The sequence below is a fragment of the Numida meleagris genome, chromosome 7 (genome assembly GCF_002078875.1).
Source record: "Numida meleagris isolate 19003 breed g44 Domestic line chromosome 7, NumMel1.0, whole genome shotgun sequence".
Lineage (NCBI taxonomy): Eukaryota > Metazoa > Chordata > Aves > Galliformes > Numididae > Numida > Numida meleagris.
In genome coordinates, this window is record NC_034415.1 from 24,509,154 (window position 1) to 24,531,870 (window position 22,717).

Here is a 22,717-nt window from a genome sequence, read left to right on the forward strand (position 1 = left end):
GAGGTCTTGCATGGACACAGATTCTGCTAAATTATGGTTGGACTACATGATTTTAGTGGTGCTTTCCAACCTTAAGGATTTTACAATTCTGTGCTCTTTGCAAGATCCAGACTGTTGCAAAAGCTCCGTTTGCAGCAGTCTCTTCTTTCCGGCAGGGCTTTGCTCTTGTGGCAAGCGTTTGCAGCTTGGTCGTGCAGCATGCTAGATCCTGAGGGCAGTGTGGAGCACAAGCCTTCCTCTTCCTTCCCTAAAGTTTTTCTCATCCCTCTAGCCATGCTCCTTGCAATTACAGCACTTCTGCTCTTAGCATTTTCCGCTACTCAGCAGAAAGAGACTGATTTTTACACTTTTAAAGTTGTAAACATCAGGGGCAAACTAGTATCTCTGGAGAAATACAGGGGCTCGGTAAGTGCACGCTCCTCGCATGTCTACGAAAACCAAGGGGGGTGGAGAGATTGGACATTAACTCAATGCATGCAGATAGATTTGCATTTGTGACTCTTGAACTGATCTGGAGTGTTGCCTGTGTGCTTGCTTTGATATCACTCCATAGGTCTTTGCACTCTTTAAATAAAGCGTTTGCAGGTTTCACCTCTGTGTGTCAGAGTGTTCCTTCTGCAGGCTGCTCCCTGTATACGTGGCAGGCAGGGAATGCCTGTGCGCCTGTCCTTTGTGCAGCAGGATGAATTGCACTGGATTGCAGCTATTAATCTTGAAGCATATTACCTTTGTACATGTTACTTTTGGAGCTTATTTCTGCCTTTTAACTGCATGACTTTTAGTAATTTTTTTTTTCCTGGATTCCATTCCTTTTTAAAGTTCTGCATTAAAAAAAAAGATTTAATCAGTGGTTAATGGAGTTAACAAATTTCACCATAATTAGTAATACAGTGGTAAAAGATGATTGCTCTATTGATAAAATGATACTTTTTGTGTAAGTGCATAGTGAAAATGTAGCACATCATGCTATTCCATTTGTTGATTTTATTATGACAATAAAAAGATGAGCAAGAAAACATTATTTTATGATGCCTTTAAATTTCATCTATAAGTTATATTAAGGACTTCTAGACAGAACTTACCAGCTTAAAAACAATTGCCCTGAAAGTAATTTGTTTTTCAGTGATTTGACAATCTCAGATGCTTAGTCCCTGTGGAAGTGAAAAGAGATTAGAATAAGGACAGGCGCATGAAGTTCTCATAGATAAATTCAGAAATAAGAGAAAATAAAGCAAAAAAGCCCCAAACCTCCACCTTTAGCACTCAATAGGTGCATCTTATACGATGCTACCAAAAAAGGCAGGCAGTGCTTTCACTTTCACTCTTCGCCTCAGCTTTGTGTTTCCACCATCCTTTTCACCTTTCTCAGGTACTTCACCTCGCTGGTCCACAGTGGTGATTCGCTAAAACATTTGCAGGAAGACAAGAGAGGGCCTATGAGAGGAGAGGTACATTTTCCTGAGCTGCTAAGTAAAGAGAAATACTGGTGGATTTAAACCAAATGAGAGGTGCTACACTTTATCTGGCTAAAGTCCTCCTCCTCCATTCACAACTTGGTTAGAAGAAAGAGCAGAACTGGTCCAATGCACACCTGAATATCTATCTTGGAAAAAAAAACCACCACCATGGAATCTATGCAGCATTTGCTTTATTTATTTTTAAAAGGAGTTCCTTCCAAAGTCTCTATCAATAAAACTTGTTACAAGGGCATGTTTTTTTCTGCAGGTCATCTGCAAATCTGTCTGAATAAGCAAGTACCACCAGTAGCTTTACTTCAGAACCAGAATTCACATGGAAAAGAGTAAAGGGGGAAACTGGAGGCACTCTTTCCAGCTTCGCTGCAGAGTTCTGTGGCTGTTTGCCCCCTCCCTAATAAGTTGCTGGACCAGCTCTAGTATCTCATGACTGCACTGGATTAGGGGTGTGCATCTCTATCTCCACTGGTGCTATGATAGCAGGCTGTCCTCTAGGAGCGACTGGTTTTGTAAGGGAGAGATCTAGAGCTGTACCTTGGAAAAGGTTAACGCCATCAGTGGATGTTCCTCCTTGAACTCTGCCAAGCCTTATGGAAGAACTTATTCCAAACAAGGTGATGACCAGCTTCCATATGGAGCAAAAGGATTTGCACTCAGAGAGCCTATCAATATTCACTTCAGCTGCTCTTTGTGAATGCATATGTAGAATTTTAAACTACTTCATAATGGCAGAAAGGGGGGTGGTTTATTATTATATTGTCAGAGTTCAGTATCAAGGAAACTAAGGTTAATTAAACACTTATTTCTTAGAATAAACATCCTTAAATCTGCAGCTAGATAAGTAATGTTAAGATGCAGGCTTATCATAATATTTTGAAGCAGTTATAAGAACACAAGTAATGTATCAGTGCTGTGCTGCTGGTACTTTAAAGTAAGTGCAGCTCTAGTTAGCGCTTGGAACGATAGTCTGCTAATTGCTGAACCAGCTTTTAACAGCATTAAGCTTTCTCACAGATGTAGAGGAAATCTTTCAGCTCAGTCAATCAACTAATTTAAATAATTATTTAATTTGTAGTCTAGAAGCTAACTGAGATTGAAAAAAAATCAGAAGGTTTCCATGACAAAAAAAAGCCTGTTAACTCCAAAAACACAAGAGCCATGCTGAGTAGAAATAAACAGTGCAATTCATGACTTGCAAGATCTTTCTCCAATAACTCATTATTAATCTCAATTATTATGTATTCAGACCATAGGGATAATTGTTCTTATCAAGAAAAAAGTGAGACTGATTGATATTAATTCAATTTCCATTCAAGTGCATCTTGATACAAATTAGAAGTACCACTGGTTATACAGTAAATAAGAAAAGTATTACTTACAATTCCAAAATAATTTTTTTTTAAGAGAACTTTTTTTTCCTGACATAGATGTGTACAGATATAACCTGTCCTCCATTTTAATAAAACAATTAAAAAGAGTTGAGGTAGAACTTCCTTCTTTTGGGGGTATAAGAAGTTACATTTCCAGAATGCTAGAAGTTTGGCATATGTGCTACAAACCTGATATGATACTACATCTACCTGAAAGCAGAGAAAGAGAGGAATATTGCAACTGAAAAGTAAGAAGTACCACATGTACAATAGATCACAAAGCTGGCTGTTTTACTCTGTTGCATGAGAGGGCCATCCTGCTATGCTTTATCCAGGCTACCATACTGATGTTGATCCACCTACCTTAAACATGAGGAGCAGTGATGAGTGATTGAAAAGGATCCATGGGATGCAGATAAGATTTGCTTTATCAGAACACCTGTCTAAATCAAGCAAGTTTATATCTCTGTCAGATGTGCTCTAAGTAAGAGGCGGTATTCTTTCCAAAAATACAGTCTGTCTGGGAGTCAGAAATCCCAAATGTCAGCTGTTCCCTGCTGTGTTTATACCCATCTAGATACAACAGTACCACTTTATGTGCCTGCCTACCACACGCTACGTACAGTGTGCTGCGGTGTAATACAGCACTGCTAGCAGAGTTCTTTGGGAATCCTGAAGCAAAGGTACTATAATCATCTAAAGCATTAAGCACTGTAACAATGTACAGTATCATTTGACTGTGGAAAGCAATGCTAGGCACTTTGCATTGTGGCTCTCCGTAGTATTATTGAATGTGTATAAGTACAGGATATTGATACTTAATTACTGTACAAATAATTGCTATAACGATTGGTATTTTTATTCATTAAGGTAGCAATTGAGTCAATTTAATCTGATGTTTCTGGCTGGTCCTTCCATCAGCCCGATGGGGCCAATTAAGAACCTCCAGGTCTAAAAACACGAGCATTTACTGTTTCTGATAAAAGATCTACAAAGAATTACTTTAAGCTTATAGCAGATTCTTAAATCTCTAGGGATTTTCCTCAAGGTGGTACACTGTCTAAACATCAAGCAAACCAAGAACAGTATTTGCAGTGTTGAATAGATGAGTTCACTACTAGAATGCAGAGGTTTTCTAAGGAAAGTGAAGGAAAGAATAGCATTAAAAGGTAAGACAACAGTTTCTACAGAATTCAGATTAGATTAAATTGGTTTTGAAAGGATCAGGTTGAATTGTTAGCATTGCACACTAGGTGGTGTGCTTGACTTGCACTCTCAGAGCCTAAGGTGTGAGAAAAGTCAAAGGGAGGACTGAGCTTAATTTAAATCATTAATAGTTGTCAAAGTACCATCTCTTTATGAGGACAAGAATTATAGAATCAGCTAGGTTGGGAAAGACCTACAAGATCATCCAGTCCAACCATCCACCTACCACCAATAACCCCACTAAACCATGTCTCTCAACGCTATATCTAAATGTTTCTTGAACACCTCCGGGGATGGTGACTCCACCACCTCCCTGGGCAGCCCGTTCCAGCGCCTGACCACTCTTTCAGAAAAGTAGTGTTTCCTAATGTCCAGCCTAAATCTGCCCTGGCACAACTTGAGGCCATAGAAGAATAGCTATTATTTATTAAAAATAAACAAAAAATACAAATTACCACATTTAATCACTTGTGGTATCAGACAGAAACGCTTATTAGATAGCTTGGTAAAGGCTTTTAAACAATCGTTCTATTCAGAATACAAGTTTAATTTGCAATGCTGACAGTTTGCAACAGGAATGCATCATAAAATCATTACTACTTCTCATAAAAAAGGGAGGGAGGGGAAGAAGGATAACAGAGAGGAGAGAAAATCCTAAACCCTAGTTATATGGCATATATTTGAAATTTCAGGTAGAGCTCTTAAAAGTATTTTGAATGAATGTGATGCTTTGGAAGTTAGCTAGATAGCTCCAGGTAGTAATTCATATGTAAGTTTATAGGGATTGCTTAGGCTGTATTTTGTTGACATGGTACAACACAAAGAAGATTACATCAACTTCTGCTTTAGAAGATTACTTTCCTGTCTTCCAGGGAAAACAAACAGGACTGCTCAGAAAACACTTGAAATATAGCCACATACCTATACCACGAACAAAATACACAAAGTGTTAATGCTTAACATAAGAAATTACAAACACCAACTTCACCTTAGCTTTCTCTTTACTGCTTCCTACACCTACAAGGACTTCACCCTATTATCCCATACCTTACCCAGATTACGAGCTTTTATCTGACAATTTGGGTTTGAGACTTAACATGTTATTCATAATCATGTATTTTTGATGTATTAGTTATAATTTATTTTGATATACTCTATTCATATTTCCTAGATAATCTTTTATTTTGCATAAAATCATATGCATAGGGATCTGGAACAATGGTAACATTAGAATCCAAAGTTTATATTGAGCAAAGACAGCAGTCACAAACAAGAGTATGAAAGCTGAGTTAGGATTTTTTTTTTTTTTTTTTACTTCTTTTCTTCTCCCGCAGGAACTTGCTGTGTAACTTTGATCAGGTCAATTAACATGTCCAAGCTTCAGGCTCTCCTCTTGTTGCACTGGGCCCTTCAGCACTGCTGTCTCACACTGTCAATAATGAAGCCAACATGCCAGCTTCCATGAAGCATCCTAACTATTGCAGAAAGATCAATGTGAATAGCTACTGTTGTTGTACCAGTGCTGGGGAATGTATTGGCTATGTCGATTGAATTCAAACTTTTTTTTTTGCATTTTAAAATGAAGCACCAGCTTCTGCGCTGATCTATAATCAGTAGAAACCCACTAGATTCAGTGTAAACTAGGTGGTATAATATTTATGTTCACTTATTAGTCTTAAAGAATGGTTTGAAAAAAGAATAGAAGGTAGTTATAGGTAAAGAAACCTCACGGTAAGCTGCATAATGCTACTGTTATTAATAAAATCATACTGCATCTAAAAGGTCTGCAATATTCAGCTTTATTCTCAAAAAAACTTTAGAATGGGCTCAATTTACATAAAACAGGTTGTAACTTCCACTTTAAAAATTCATAATAATAAAAACTGTCTAAAAAGAAATTCTAGGAGTTATTTAAGGATAAAATACCTCAAAAAACCCCCACCAAAACAACAACAAATACATACACACAAAAAACCAAAACCATAATGGAAAGCTGTGTAACATGTATTAGCTCCAGGTTAGATCAGTTAATTTGCCCAACAAATTCTCAGCACAATCTGTTCCATTATGTACTCCTTACTTGTGCCTCAATTTCCACAGTGTTCATCTGTGTTTGGCATCTTCCCCTGCTGGATCTGTGCAGGCAGACACATGCCTGATGGCAATGCCTGACTGACACGATGCACACAGCATCAAAAACAGTCAGCAACAGGAGTGACTTTTAAAGGATAGCGGGTGTATTCTTCACTACCTTGGATCTGCAATTGGGGCAGTAAACCTTCATACTGAACGTTTACTTTAGAGTAGAATAAAGCTGAATATTGTAGACCTTTTAGATACTGTATGATTTATTAATAAAGTAGCATTATGCAGCTTATGGTGAGGTTTCTTTACATGTAACATGCATCAGCCACTTCTGAGTACTAAATTCTTTACAAAGAAAGATGCTGCACAACAGATGCTGTTCAACAGATAAATGGACTATCAAAACCACCATTAACATGCAGGTTCCTTTCAGGCAACTCAGTGTAGCTCAGCTGAATGGCAATTTCTTAAGTATGCTTAGAAACTATCCAAAATGCAGAACAGAGACTTCTAGGCTCTCCATAACTGAGAATTAAGATGACTTAGCTGTTTGTGCTTATCTTCATGGTTCCCCAATGGTAATTCATAAAAGAAATACATATTTTTTAAATCTTTCTATAGTGAACAAAACTCAATGCAGTTTCAAACATGAGTGCTCAGTCACAGCTCTGCAGAAAATCTCTTTTGAAACTAACCTGCATTCCAGCCTGCCTGTTGGAAAACTGACACACGCAGCATTTTTTACTCTCTCTTGTTCTCTTGTTCTTCAGGTGTCGTTAGTTGTGAATGTTGCAAGTGAGTGTGGGTTTACAGATAGTCACTACAAGGCCTTACAACAGTTACAGAAAGATCTTGGCCCATATCATTTCAATGTGCTGGCATTCCCATGCAATCAGTTTGGGCAGCAAGAACCAGACACCAACAAAGAAATTGAGAGTTTTGCACGAAAGACTTACGGTGCCTCCTTTCCTATGTTCAGCAAAGTTGCAGTCAGTGGAGCCGGTGCAATTCCTGCCTTCAAGTACTTAATTGGTGAGTAATCTGGAACAGTGATGGGTTGTTTCCCCAGTGTAGAATTCCTCTGACACAGGATACTGTCTGATTAAAAAGGCTGCCTATGACTGTGCTCACAGGACCACAGCACAGAATTTTCAGGAGAAGTCAAAAGTCATTGAGTCCATCCTCCTGCACAAGGCAGGAATTCTGTCTGTGTCACTACAACAAGTTTGTCTAGCCTTTACAAAATATTTCAAAGGATGAAGACTCTACAATAACAAAGGCCCAATAAGAGCTAGTCACTTCTGCATGGAATACAGGTCTTGAAATATTCTCCTACATGCATACAACACCTGATCTTCATTTTTCCACTTTGTAATCTTTTAAGTGTTTCATCTGTGACACAACTGCTGCAGGTTGGATTTAAAGATTCATCTGAAGATCTTTAGGATAAGTGGAAGAAAGCACCTACCCGATTTACTTCTTCGTCAAAAAGTGAAACCAGCCACTAAGAGTTAACCTTGAATACTTCCTTCCTCATTCCTTACCAAACATTGGAATAGCCTTAGTGTACTGTTCTCCCAGTTTTGACCTGCATTATAGCTAAACGTGACTTGCAGAGGCTTTGTTCATTCTTGGCAGACAGCTAAGAAAATACACTGTAAAGCAGAATATTCTCAATCAAGACACTATTTTTCATTCACTGAATGAACACTCTAAAATACCATTTAAATACCAGACTGAAATGACAACCTTTATCTAATGTGAAAGAAAGGTCTTCCAGGAATTATCTGTAATAAAGACCAAGATGACATGCTCTCATAAGCTGCACTCTGCAAGAACCATGCCACTTATTCTCTCCACCATAATGTTTTCCCATGTACCACTGAATTTAAAGGAGTGCTGCTAGTATTATTTTTGGTTACCCCAAGCAAACCACCCTCCAGGTGTCTGTTGTGGATCCTTCTGCTAGTCAAAATTCCCTTAAATTCTCTTTATGCCTTTCCATTTCTATTTTTCCCTGTGAGGCTGTCACCAGTCACGTCACATTAAACTTCAATACCTTTTCCTTCCCTGTTTGTCCACACACAAAGGGAAGCTGCTGAAGGCAGTATATGTACTGCTGCTTAACAACCCAGTCAACCATGTAGGTCTGCGTGTATACTGAGAATACTCTGAAATATATTTTGACGCCATATGAGATTTTGCCCCTTGTATAATCAGGGGAAAAAGATGCTAATTTGTCTGTAGGGACTATACTTGTGCCATTAGTGGGATGAGACTCTTGGTCTTATTGAAAATCCTGAACATTTTGTTAGTTATGTAAAAGATAGTAAAGGCTAAGGATACAACTGTAGTAAAATGAATACGCAGTCATGGAGAGAAGAGTAGTATAAGAGGATTAGGAGGAAATCTCCTAGAATAATTTACCTCGTTGCTTCTTCATGTAGCATGTCTTGAAGCATTCTTCTGAAGCATATGATACCAGGCGTTTTTGGAAGAAAAATTCTGGATAAGCAAACAACTTGTCAGTGCCTGCACAGCTATTCTTTTTTTATATCCCAAATTCCATTTCCTTATCAGTGTTCAACTGTTTCAGATTTTCTGTATAGTACAGACACACGTCTTTCCTGTGACTACAGTCCTTTCTTCTGTCTGTCTCAATCTCGACTGTGTTTTCATCATTCTCCAGGGGACTAATGTCTAGTTAATTCTCCCTGACAGAAAATTCATCTGCACATTCACTCTGAACATCCTCTAAATTTAACATTCCTTCTTCCTCTGGTAATCATCAGATTAGTACAAATTTTAAGAACTGAAGAACTGGTTAACGTGGCTTTCTTTTATTTCTCCTTTTTTTTTCCCCCCTGTAGATTCTACAGGAGAAGAACCAACCTGGAACTTCTGGAAATACTTGGTAGACCCCAATGGGAAAGTAGTAAAGGCCTGGGACTCTACTGTCTCTGTTGAAGAAATAAGACCTCATGTTACAGAACTTGTGAGGAAGATCATCCTGAAGAAAAAAGATGAGTTATGACTCTCAAAAATCATAGCATGTCAACTACATCTCTATTGAGAATTAGAACTGGGCTTTGTCTTTTCACATTCCAAAAGAGAGAATATGCGGAAGAGAAAACATGACCAGTGGAACTGATATTCACCACCTTCAGAATACAGAAAACAAATACACTTAAATTACTTTTTATTAAACATTAATTTTCGCTATCTCCGAATTCTATTTGACCCTTCCAAGAAAGACGACCTCATTAGCAACTTTTTAACTCTCAATTCAAATTATTGTTTGTTTATAACACTACAGAAAGCCGGTTAACGTACCTCAAGTAAAAAGGCTCAGAGTAACAAGAATCTCCCAATTGGGATCTCACTGACATCTAAAATTCTGTTGTCATAAATGAATCTAAATGAAAAAATAAAGAATAAAAAGTGTTTGATTGATTTAAGGCATGTGCTAGGGAGAGGACAAAAACAGATACTTCCAGTCCAAACAGACTTCATTGTATGTTTTTCTAGTTATGAAGGTCAAACATTTAGTTTTGTCTGCCTGGAAAGTCAGTTGTTAAGGGCCTGAGAAAAACATATCCATAAAACTTAAATAAAAGAAACAGAATAAAAAGTGTCTGTAAAAACTCTCCAAAGGCTTTAAGCTCTCTGCATTTTTTTCATCTAATAAGGACTATCGGATGGTATATAAATAGCTATTTGAACATCTGGAGGACCAGAGCCCATACAGAATGGCTCTTGCTTGCTTTTAGTAGCATTGCGGCTTAGGAGACTCTCACCTCCTGTAACTGATGCTAAGTTTATTTTTCAATTTATAACACCATCTGATTTTGCTGCATGTACAAATATTAGAGAATCAACACTTTCCCATGGAACGCATTTTTCAAATGTTTGACTACTGCATAATGCTACATTATTTAATGTTACAATTGCATAGTGGTACCCTTTTTTCAAAGGTAGCACACAGGCACCTGTTCAGACTGCACGCTGCAGAACTTCTTAGCAGAACTTCTTAAAGTCATAACAATAGCAATTACAGTCCCATTGTTCTTTGACAGAAACCCACTGAAAATCTTGTCAGCAAGAACTCTTTTTCCTCAATCAAAACCTGATGTACGGGTCCCTTGCTTTTAAACACAGGAAGAATCAAGTCTTGTCAATAACAAAATGTGGTGCTTTGTAATGCTTTTTAAAGAAGCAAAACCAGTGTTTGTCCATGCAGTTGTCAGGGTTCAAGTACTTAAATAAGCTTTAATTGCTCTGGCCACAGTATGAACTTATAACAGCAGCTCTTCAGCATCCAAACAGTCTTCAGCTGAAATCAAAGGCAAGCATCATGGCATACACTGGCTTGCAGAAAAAGAAGTGAAAGGAGAATACTGAAGAACTATTGGAAATAAAAGAGCTGATCTTAGAGTCCATTATAGATCCCATACTTTAGCAGCTGCTGCTCCCTTCGGAGGTCTTGGACACATTACATGGACTGGCCTAAAGAAGTAAAGAGCTAGAGGTGCTTTAGGAGTTGAAGAATGGCTCTGAGGGGCAGAGACTGTACTGTACAAAGCAAGCTGAACTTCCCTGAAATAAAGCAAAAGCAAGGGTTTTTTTTTTTTTAAATTGTTAGTTGGGGGGCGGGGGGGTAAAGGTAGAGAAAATAAAAGGAAGAAGTAACAGAATTACAAAACCAAAAAAAGGAGATAGGAGATCAGCTAAGAAGGGAGAAATAGGAAGGAAATGAAAAGACCATTTGCAATCAAAGACTCTTTGGGATAAATAGAGGACGGAATGTTCAGTTGCATTGAAACTAATGAGCACACTCCAAGCGATATCAACAACTTCTCTCTTGGAGCATAGCTTCAGAGTACAGAAAATTGGTGCAAGTGGCAGTGAACATGTCTGTATTTTCCTCTGATGGAGAGAAAAGTGGAGCCCACCACCCATTCAGTCATTTGGTCTGGGCTTACATGAATCACTCAGGACAGTTGTTAGAAAGTCAAGTCACAAAGAAAGCAGAATCAGCCTACGCTAGTGGTGTGCTGGGACAAAGAGCCCAACTACCAGGAAAGGAGCTCTTTTATGACTACAGTTGTTTATCTTTTCTGTCCATTGATGCCAATGCAATGCTCCAATATGCTGTTAGCAGGTAGCAAGAGCTGAAAGTATTTTCCATAGAAAGTATGTTTCTATTAACCGAAGCCCTGAAGAGCCCAGATCACACTTGCAAGACATTTTAAGACCTCTCTATTTCAATTTATGGTGTCCAACTTCAAACAGAAATCTGAATTTATGTAAATGTGATCTTGCATTCCCTGTTAGATAAATACTGAAAGCCTAAAAAGATGCAATGTCAGTGACCAGTTGGAAAGAGTTCATTCTACATGGACAAATATTCCCTGGGCTGCTTTTAAAGGCATTACAAAAAAGACAAAAAAAGGCTTTCACTCATCAATAATACTGCAATTGGACAGGTCTAGATTCTTCTTAAAGCATCCTGGGGTTAAGAGCAGGAGACCTGTACATTGTGCTTTTGCTGAGGTAAAAATAATTCTTGCCAACAAGATTTTCAAAGGGTTTCTGTCAAAGAACAGTGAGGTTGTAACCATTAATGTTATTTTAGTAGGAGCTAAGAAGTCCTGCAGTGTGACGCCTGAGCAGATACCTGAGTGCTATGCATAACTTAATACTGATAACTACTGGGGTTGGTGTTGCTCTTAACAATTTGGCAGGTTAAAGAGAATTTGTAAGTATTCCAAATGCAAGCCTTGAAATTTAGAATATAGACATAATTTGAACAGGTACATAGTTTTAAGCACATGAATACTCTCTCTGAAGAGAACAGAAACATTTTTATGATTCAATTGAGCATGTGGCATACATTCCACCTTTTGTCACACTGGAATTCTACCCTGGAGAACAGATGTTTTGGTCTTTTAATGGAAGTTACAGAGGAAAAGTAAATATTCTTGGCTGCAGAGTAGTTCACATCTAGTTACGAGTTCTTCAGGACTACCTGCTCCAAAAAAAAAATTGCAAACAAAATTGCACTGGTGCGTTGAGAGTATTTTTCATTATGCAGAGATCTGAAATTACTGTTTCCCCTACAGCAGGTCCTGAGAACTGTAAAACAGCACTGAATTTATAGCATGAGACTAGCTGCTTTGCAGCCTGTCTGCTTTGCAGCAAAAAATATTAGTTTGCCTTAACAGATGAACATATTTATGCATGAAGAGTGATTATGTTGATCACCTAAGACTGATCTCCTACAGTTTGCAAATGTGAAGGTGTAAACTCTCGGCAAGGTGATTTAAATGCTAAACTAACCATCCAGAGAAATGGTTGGGTTGAGTCAGGTACCCCCTGTGGCATGCCAGAAAAGAAAGAAGTCACTTAAAGGCATAAGTATGATATTAAAATCAGACAAGACCATTTCAAACTTTCAGAATTTTGTCCCACAAAGCATGGAAAATCAGGCCTGCATATACTCCAAACAGTTTGGAAATGGAATACATTACATTGAAATAAAACAACAGAATGGAGCCTTATAAAGAGATCAACACCAAGCAGCCAAGTTATTCTTATATCTACCTCTGGTATTTTTGTTATATGCTAGTGATATTTCACTCAAGTTATTCTGGTCTGAAACATTAGTAGCAAATCAAACATAATTTCCCTCTCTTGGATGATACCAAGTTCATTGTTTTAAAAACATTAGCATCCAGTTCAATAAATGGCTGAACGTAGTACTTTCAAAAGACTAGATAGCCATACGATTAAACAAAAACAAATTTTATGCTATCTTCAATTCTTGGATCAACCAAATATGTATGTAGATGTATACTGCAGCTATTCACAGAGCCAAATGAAACTTAACAAGCTTATCTCTGACTCATTCATGGAAAGAGTTGAGCAAGCAGAGAAATCAGGTGTTCTCTGTGACATGGTATTAATAGATTCTGTAGTAATAACATCACCAGCAGAGTAAAGAGTTAAAGAGTTTGCAAACACATTAATGGAAGAAGCACTAAAAACAGAGATCGAAGAGCTAATTCTGAACCACATTAAAGCTCCACAGCACAGACATATGCAGAGTAGAAGGAAATACTTGAACTATACCTTAAAGTTTGCCATTCAGAGGAGACTGCGTAATCTAATGCTACACAGCCAACTCATCTATCTAGCCATCTCACAAACATAGTACTGCCTATAGTGTAGGATCAGAAATAAAAATTCAACTATACTTTTCATCTTTTACATAATTTATGCCAGCTCTGCAGCAGAAAGGTAGAGTCAACAGTGGGGACCTATCCAGTGACAATGGCTAACATTTGCCAGCTGTCTCTACCCATGGGCAGAAGCGAGCACCAAGTAACTCTCCTTTCTTAGCCTCGAAAACCTGGCCCAAGCTGTCAAATCTAAAGACCTAGGAGGTAAGGCATGCTGGTTTATCTCAGAGCATTGCAAGATGCCTTGTTTGACAAGAAGATCTTCTAAGCTAATGCCAGAAAATGAAAACAGTTGCAGGATCATTGTATTTTAAGTAAACAGACTTGTGTTCTGAAAGGTAGATATATGATGAGAGTTTTGAGATGAAGCTGCCTACATAGATTCTTATCACTCCATTAGAAATAGCAGCATCAACAGAACCAGGGTCAAGTTCTTTCCTAACCACTAATTGATGGAACTAGTATAGTAAAAGAAAATATTCTACAGTGATAGGAAAGCATAATTTCCATGAGAACGAACTTCTGTAATATCTGCTATATAAACTCAGTTCTGTGGAATACAACAGAATGAAATTAGAGGTACACTAGCTTCATGGAGCTATAGTTTTCGTTTCCTTAATTAAAGACAGTGAGAAAGCTATTATTAGATTAGATAAAATAGTCTTAAGTCTTTTTTCCTCTCTAAGTACAGCTCTTTCATCATAATTATGTTCATCTGAATTATATGATACCATTGTATTTTTGTCTAGTAAACACATGAATCCAACAAATGAGAAATGAAGAAAAGCTGTAGAATAAAATGTCCACAATCCAGATTGTTCATCCATCTTCCAGCAAAGGGCAGAATAGTCAAATTATTCTTGTAAATAAAGTGCCTGCTGAATTCCCACTTTAAACTACAAATCAGTTTTTCTAACCCTTTAGTAGAGTTATACCACTCATTCAGATTTTTTTTACTCTTGCTTCACGGAAAATATTAGTTATTTTATTAGTGCTAGCATACTATTCTCTCAAAGGTGGACCACTAAGCACTATAGATAGATAGTAAAATATTTTCCTGTCATATAAGCATTTTAAATTTGAAGTCTCCTCTTCCAAAAGAGGACAGAATATAAATATCTTAAGCTTTCAAGCAGAAGTAGCCTCCAATCAATCAATTTCATTAAGCAGAAAAATTTTGCTTGGATAAAATTAATGAGAAATGTTTCAAGGTTGATATTCAAACATTTAAAAAATACAGATAACATAAGAAAATTATTTCACACCAAGAAATAAAATCTAGATGCCAATAAAGAGAGCTGATTTTTGTAGTGATCGGAAGGACCAACACAATGGAAAAGGTGTTACAAAGGAGGTGGAAGGAGCAGCACGATAGCAAGGTGCTACAAAGGAAGGGAAGTAGAGCACTCACCCATATCAGAAGATTCTGGGTTTGCAGGGAAAACCTCCCACCAAGGAAGAACCTCCAGAAAGAGATCCTTCCTCAGTGGCAGTCAGCCCTTAAATGAGGCCTAAGAGGGGTGGAGCCTGGCACCACCCCTTCTGGTCACACAGTGAATTGCCTTCACCTGTGCTGCCAAGGCTGACTGGGTCTTTCCTCCAGGTGCTCAATCAGTGGTTCAGGCCATGACTCAGCAGTTCCCACACTTTAAAACTTAAAAATAGATGTGGTGGATTTTGTCAGAACAGGTATTTTTTCCATATGTTTCAGATTGGGGAACAGCTTGGTTATGAAAGTATTGCCCATTTCTCATAACAAAAATTAAAAAAAAAAAAGTCTTGCTAACTTTAGAGATGGCCAATCTATTCAGCAAATAGCTATCCTGAAGTGAACAGGAATGAATCACTGAGTAAAACTGCAAGATCAAACCTCTGAATTATACGAATCGTTTAATCTTGTTGAATACTGGAAATTGCAAGACACCAACTGTAGTTGTTAACTGCATGCATGGCAGATGTTTTTTGTCAAAAATGAGATTAAGAAATCGGGGACCAAAAGTTCACAGAGTTAGTTCTATCAAACAAAAATATTTCAGAGAACTCACTTAAAAATTAATGTAATTTGAATAATCCATGCAATAAACATGTATCAATATAATTCTTATAACTTTAAAAATGAACATAATCTATTTTTGAAGATTTAAGAAGTTCAAGATTCTAAGTTAAGACAAGTTTTGAAGATTTAAGAGAATATTAGTAGATGGCCAGCTGATAAGGGATAAATCTTCCCAAGTTTCCGGTGTGAAGCTGTTTGCAAGAAAAAGGTATAGCTGCATCTGCAGCTATAAAGTTCAGAGAAAATTATTTCAGTGCCTAAGGAAGATTAGAGAGTAGAGACATTCTTTTGTTATCAGTCACTAGTAAAGAGCGAGCAATTAATTTAAATAAAAAAAAATAACAAAAAGCAGTAGTTACTGCAAGGATAAAAGAGGATGTATAATCATCCATTTGTTAGAAACAAGCATGTTAATTTCCACGGAAATACCTCTCCCTTTGATTACTTAATCTGCTCCAATTGAGTTCTCTGTCAATTCTACCTGTGAAGATAAAAGCTCATTGCTTTTCTAATCTTTTACCTCTGACTGTTTCTTCTGATTCTTCCCCTGATGTCTCTTTTTGACCTAATTTAAGTTCAAAGCCTCCATTAACCAAGTATGAAAGTATTACGCCTATTAAAGTCTACTCTTAAACGGTTGTTTAGTAGGTCAAACACAACAGATTAAAGGAGGAAAAGGGGTCCAATGGAAAGTGTAATAATTTGAAGACATTCCTATTTTCTCTTTTTTCTAGTTTAGTTCATAATCTATCTTCATTTTTTCCCTTTCTCTAATAAAAGTAGAACAACAGACTATAAAAAAAGATGTTTCTGAGGCTTCCGATGGCAACGTTTTGAACAAGAATATATGTCTTTATACAGGATGGAAAAGGATGTAGTGGTAATTACATTTTAGCACAACAGACTACTATCACTTGGTGGAATCATTCTGACTTGGCTCTCAAAAACGCTCTCACCATACTTTTGTGGCACTCTTCATATCCACTTCTGCCAGAAAAAGCATTCCACCGATGTAGCCAAAATTCAGATGGCCAGCATCAAGGCAAAACAATTTCCCATGAATCTGTCCTAAGATGTGTTCTTCCCTAAGTTCCATACCAGATACATGAGCTCCGTAATTGCTACAGATGACAGTATCAACAAGTAAAAATGACCTTATTTTATGGTGTATCTTTTTTATTATCACTGTTTGTCTCTGTTTATTTTATGTTCTCCAAAACATTATTTCTAAGCACTCTAATATCTATTGAAAATTACCCTGAAGAACTCTGATTTAAAATAACATCTAGTAGCTTCAAAAGGTCCAGTCTGTCACTCAGAGCAATTCCACCCATGACAGCTCTGTGGTAATCGTGTACTTTGATAAGGAGGGACACATAAAATAAGAGATAACAATCACATGCCTCGGTTGCATATTATTATTATATTCAGTGGTACCTAGCGACAAGATAAGAGGAGATATTCAGATAGAACCTCGTGTTCCAGTTTCAGGAAACACTTTTTTTTTTTTTTTTTTAATACTGTGCAGGTTCACTGAGTGCAGGTGTACGTTGCCCAGAGAGGTTGTGGAGTCTCCTGCCTGGAGATCTTAAGTCACCTGTACGTGTTCTGTGGTCAACCAGCTCCAGGTAGCCCTACGAGAGCAGGGGGGTTCCAACCTCACTCGTTCTGTGATTAATAACTGTTGTGCAAATGGAACTGGTTTGAAAGACCCGTAGAGTGTCTTGAAAACATACAAAACCAAAAAGAATATACTTCTTTTTTATCCTTCCTCCAAATTGTCAGCTTATGTTGGACAACTGCTCCTTATCTCCACTGCTGAAGTGAAAAGGAATTTTAAACTGAATACAGCTTTCTAGCATCAAAGGTAGAAGAGCTATGGAAACTGATTCTCTTTATATCATCGCAAAATCAAGTATTATTTCCAATATGGAAAACAAACTATCTTTCAGCACCAGAAGAGAGGAATAAAAATGAGCTTTAGCAGTGAGGAAATAAAATGGAACTGTCAAGAAAAGAATTTTAAGAAAGCATGTCATTGCTTGTGACTAACACAATAAAAATATCAGGAGTGAGAAGTCCAAATTCTCATCTTCATGTAGTTATATACAATACACGTACCAAGAAGGAATACACTATGTGACGACTTCCCCAACAAATTTAAAGCACTGTCATCCACAATGAGGTTGAACTGACACTTATGATTCTGATTGCTTCTGGAATTTTGCAGTATATATTTTTTAAAATCCAAATACATTTTAAATGCATTTTCAAATGCAGGGGAAACATACATTTCAGATGTCAGCCAAGTACAGGCAGAAAAGTTCCCCCTCCAGGGTTATTAATAATATTTTTGCATTTTAATAAAATGCTATCATAGTAATTGGAAGCAATACTTTGAACTTTTTGTAATTCTCTGTTCAAAGGTCTCACACATTTTATGAATTATAAGTAAGTATCCTCAGCTTTCCTAACAGGAGGAAAATGATTGAGGCTTCCAATAGACATCTCTGCTTCCAGACTCAGGTATGAGAGACGAACAGGTAATGACATACTCTGGTATTTGCCAAATAGATAAATATTCCAAACCTTCATCTCACAGGACAATAGAAAAATGAATTAATACCTGGGAAGCAACCAAAACTATTAGAACAAAAACACAGCTGAAATAACTGCAATCAGAGTAGGCATGGTAAATATTCAGCAGATAAACTTTTCATCATACGTTAGAAAACAGTGAGAAAATAAAATATTTAGAACCTCAATGTCAAGTGAGATAGAACCTCCTAAGAAATAGTGTGTGATCATGTTATCAATTGTAAGTCTGGCATTTCTAAATTCTGAGTAACCTAGTATTATTTGAATGTTATTTTCAAAGTGTGATTTCTTACATTTGAAAACAAATAGAGAAAATAGTGAAATTTCATATTGGCAACCATTTAAGTTCTCTGGCATATTTCAAATTATCATACAGAACTTTGTAATTAATTAAATAATGGTTACTGTTTGTCATCGCATATGTGAAAGAGATTGAAATGAATCACATATTCCTACCCCTGGATTTAAATGTATTTGCCGATAGAAAAGGAAGGGGGCAAGGAAGAAACCCACATTCAATTCCAAGTTTCATACAGAAATAATCTCTAGTGAGCTTAGTCTTCTTCCTATTCCTCCAAAGCCCGGTCTTCTTTGCCTTGTCTTGTCGATTTGCCTGTGCTCACTCTCTCCTACTGCCATCTATCTCTTTACCTTAGTCCTGTTCTCATTAACTAAATCCCAGCCTCTGATCCTTAAGCTTTTCATCCCACTCTCAGTCTCCTACTCCACACTAAGTCAGAGTCTAAATCGTAGTATTCTTTCACTCAATTCTGTCTTATCAGATAAGCTGCCACTCCTGCACCTCAGGCCCAGAACTCCTATTTGTTTCCAGCTCCGCTCCTCAGAGGGAGCTACTGTTTCTCTTTTTTGTATGTCTCTTTCATTCCTAGACTCCCTCTCACGACTTCTAGCCTCACAATTTACTTTTTAATGACATTAAAAAACTTAGCAGGAAAAAGAAATACAGGATAGTAAACTTCAGTCCCAATAATATACTTTGGAAAGTTAAGAAGAAATTGTAAATAGGCATCTTGCCTCTCTCTTGCTGCAGAACTTTAACAATAGATGATATTTCCCCCTACACCCAAAATATTAAGAAAGTTGTGTGGGAGGGTTAAAGAGGAAAGAGTTATTGCTGATATTAATATCTGAATTTCTTTGAATTACAAACTAGAATGAATGTCCTCTGAGATGGCTAAGTGTGAGAAAGGACACCAAGTCAAGGTACGCAAAAATATGTGGAAAGAGTAACTTAAAAATGTCGATAGAGTTATATAACAAATCGGCATTTTATTCAAAAAAAATCCTCTTAAGTGGACTGAATCTAAACTATTGGCTAAGAAGTTGAACTAAACAAAGGAAATTAATATGCTCCAGTTCAAGTTTACAATGAAAATTGTGGGAGGATATTTGAATTTATTATTTATTCACTGATATCCAAAAGTCACTTTTTCAAACCTGTTTTCTTACAGTCTCTTTCTTTAATTTTCAGTTTCAGTCAGGGTAAATTCAAACTGTGACAGAAAGTGACAATTCACTACGAGTCCATGAAGGTATCATTTTCTACTTCTATATCATTTTCTATTAGTGTAGAATCGATGCTTAAAAGATCAAACTATTTAAACGTTTTACAGATACTGTCTCTGATGGCTATCCTGCTTAAATTAAAAGGCATGAAATCATAGGCCCATAATTTCTAACTTCCTTACAGTTGAGTACCTCAGTTGCAGAATAATTCCTGTAATTATCCCCTACATTCACAAATTACATACTTACTAAAATCCTTTACAACTGGTACAGTTCTATTTAAGTGGAAATTTCTTTATAATATATAATTGAATCTCTAAAATTACAAATAATCATATCTTACAAGAAGGGTAAATAAGAAAAGTGAAGATAAACGATTGAGCCAGTGCTATATTATAAATGTCTGGTAAGAAAGGAGCACACCGCTTCTGTGTCTAAAGCTCAGCTGAGTGAAAAGAATTTGCACCTCCGAAAAGGAAAGAGAAATGAAGATAACCGCACTAAGACAAAGGCGGTTTGGCTAAGTTTGTTATTGGAAACCATATTATCCATCTTATTATTCTATTTCTAGATAGAAGAATAAGTGTAAAAGGGTAAAATTTGATTTGTTTCATAAACAAGCCATTATTCTGAAGTATTTACAAATAAGTGCATATAAAAAACCTGTAGATCCTGAGACCATTACACATACAAACACAAACCACTTATCAGCGTTCCATTCCCACCTCAAAATTACCAGCTTCAACACTTAAAATAAGTCTTTTCCACTCTGTTTCACTGATTCTACCTCTTAAAGTTTTGACTGAAATCTCTTCTTACTTCCTGAGGCTCAAAATTACTTTATTTATTATTTATCTCTGAGACAGTACGAAGGCAAAATCTATATATTGAGTGGGGGAATTCAATTAAAAAGTAACCTGTATGACAGATAGTTAAAAAGACTTGTAAAATAGGTAGGCTTTGAAGTTACATAAAAGAGCCATAACAATACATGTGTTCACTTTCATAGAGAGGATCTCAAAACATACTTTTGCAAACAAGTATCAGACCACTCCATCATTATTGAAGATTTATAGGGAAACTGAAGCAGCAGCTCTTATGGTAGTCCAGAATTCATTTTCTGTTTTTTAGAAGCTCAGATAGTAGAAACGTATCCCACAAATGTTGTGAAGAATCATAACAGCCATGATTCAATCACAACAGGTGGTGACACTATTGACATAACTTAAGTAAAAAGGTTGCCTTGTGGTCTTTGGTAGACCATTTTGCTTTATACATTCTGAATAAATGAATCCTCAGTTTTATCATAAAACAATGGATCTGATTCTCAATTCACCTGAACAACATAGGTGATTAAATTAGAACCATAATCTCACTGTAATCTGGCCCTTTTCTTTCTTGTTCAGTGTTCATTGATTCCTCATGGTTCCCCCACCCTATCTTTGCAAATACCACATCAGATCTTTCACCCTTGTTCGCTGTGTACTGCAACATCAAACACTGAGACTTCTTCAGGTCCGTAAAGTCAAGATCTCAAATTGCTCCATCTTGAAGCACCCAGCCTCTGAATAACTTGAATATTCCCTAGCTATTAACATATACAACTACACACTTGAAAGGCAAATCTGCAATTCCTTAGCCAGACTCTGAATTCTTGCATTCATATCAATTGGTGCTACACCAGGGCAGATTTCACAAAACAAAGAGCAACCAACTGAAGAATATTTATACTTTTTGACAAATACACCATCCTAACGTAGGAAGAATATATGCAGTAGTGGAAAATACCAGTGTTAGAACTCTAAGTGGCCACTGATGAGCCCTGATTATCCTCACCTGGGTTGCCCTCCGCCCTAACCCTATTGTCATTGGTCCAGAAGCCCTATTTAAGTTAACGTCTAGGCAACATGATTTTTCTTAAGTCATACCAGGCATATACCTAGGTTCAGTCCTATCTCCTACTAACTTAGTATACTCTTGAGCCTCTTAGATGACCATTAGACTTCTGTTGTAAGTAACTTGCATCATATATTAACTACTGAATTGATCCTAGATTTAGTATCTTACCTTGTCTATGCTTTCTGATGGTATCTCTTGGTGTTACCAGACTTGCCCTGTTCAGATGCCATAGGAATGTGCCCTGGCTGCTGAGGACCCAGCCTCTCTTCAAGCTGCTGAAACTGCCACTTGCCTCTGGTTCATCTCAAGGTAAAACCTGAAATTAAAATATGGAGCATTAACTGAATTATTGTGGTCTTGCAAAGTAATTTCAGGTACGCTCACTGTTGTACAACGTCCTTTATTCTTTTAAAACTGAACTTTTGCTTGCAGAAGTCACTTGTGTGACAAAGCACTTAAAATCATAGATTCAGTTGAGTTGGAAGGGACCCTTAAAGGCTATCTAGTCCAACTCCCCTGCAGTGAACAGGGACAACTACAGCTCCATCAGGTCTAGCTTGACCTTGAATGTCTTCAGGGATGGGGCATCCACCATTCACTTGACCCAACCATTTCTGCAGCTTAAAAAGACCATCCTCATGTTGAGGACTGAGTCTTTGGAGGGGCTGCATTTACCAGCTACTCTCTGGAGGACTTTTTCTTATGCTGCTTTCTGAGGGTCAAAGTGCAATCTGAGGCGTGTGATGGACACATAAGTACTATCTTGAACTGAGATCTCCCCACCTTTCTCTCACAGGTGGCTCTTTCCTGAAGGGAATGCTGACTGCCTGGGAACCACTTCTTAAAAACTGATAACAAAAAAGTGGTCTAAAAACACTGAAATGAAGAACTCTGCGAGGCTGGCCTCTGAGAGAAACAAAGTGTAACATTACCCTCATAAAGTCAAGGGGCTCTGAATTCAACCACCCAGGCGTGACCCCCTCACTTTTCCCAAGACCCCACTTATGCTTACAGGCAGAGCAAGTTCCCTGAGCTCTCACCTCAGTTTGGGACCGAGTACTGAGGGAGAACCGAGCCCTACCGAGAGGCGCCGCCTCGGAACCCTCTGTGCCTCGGAGGAGAGGGCAGCGCCGCGCTCTTCGCTTCAGGGCGCGTTTCCCGCCTTGCGGCGGTACCTGAGGAGCGCTGAGGGGCCGCCGCCTGCCCCACCCGCCGCCCGAGCTCCGCCCGCCGCCGCCCCACCTCCCTCCCGTGTGCCGC

The 22,717-nt window shown here is 37.7% G+C and overlaps 1 protein-coding gene and 1 long non-coding RNA gene across 2 annotated transcripts; one reads left to right on the top strand and one right to left on the bottom strand.

Annotated features, from left to right (window-relative positions):
- Window positions 162-9,784, top strand: GPX7 (glutathione peroxidase 7). The gene is made up of 3 exons (XM_021404278.1): window positions 162-405; window positions 6,907-7,168; window positions 9,007-9,784. Exons 1-3 carry the CDS (start codon window positions 199-201, stop codon window positions 9,168-9,170), a joined length of 633 nt encoding a protein of 210 aa, XP_021259953.1. The 5' UTR covers window positions 162-198; the 3' UTR covers window positions 9,171-9,784.
- LOC110402319 lies at window positions 417-22,580 on the bottom strand. The gene is made up of 4 exons (XR_002441042.1): window positions 22,498-22,580; window positions 21,626-21,773; window positions 1,083-1,151; window positions 417-821 (listed from the first exon to the last, which is right to left on the bottom strand). It is a non-coding gene; the product is annotated as an uncharacterized LOC110402319 (long non-coding RNA).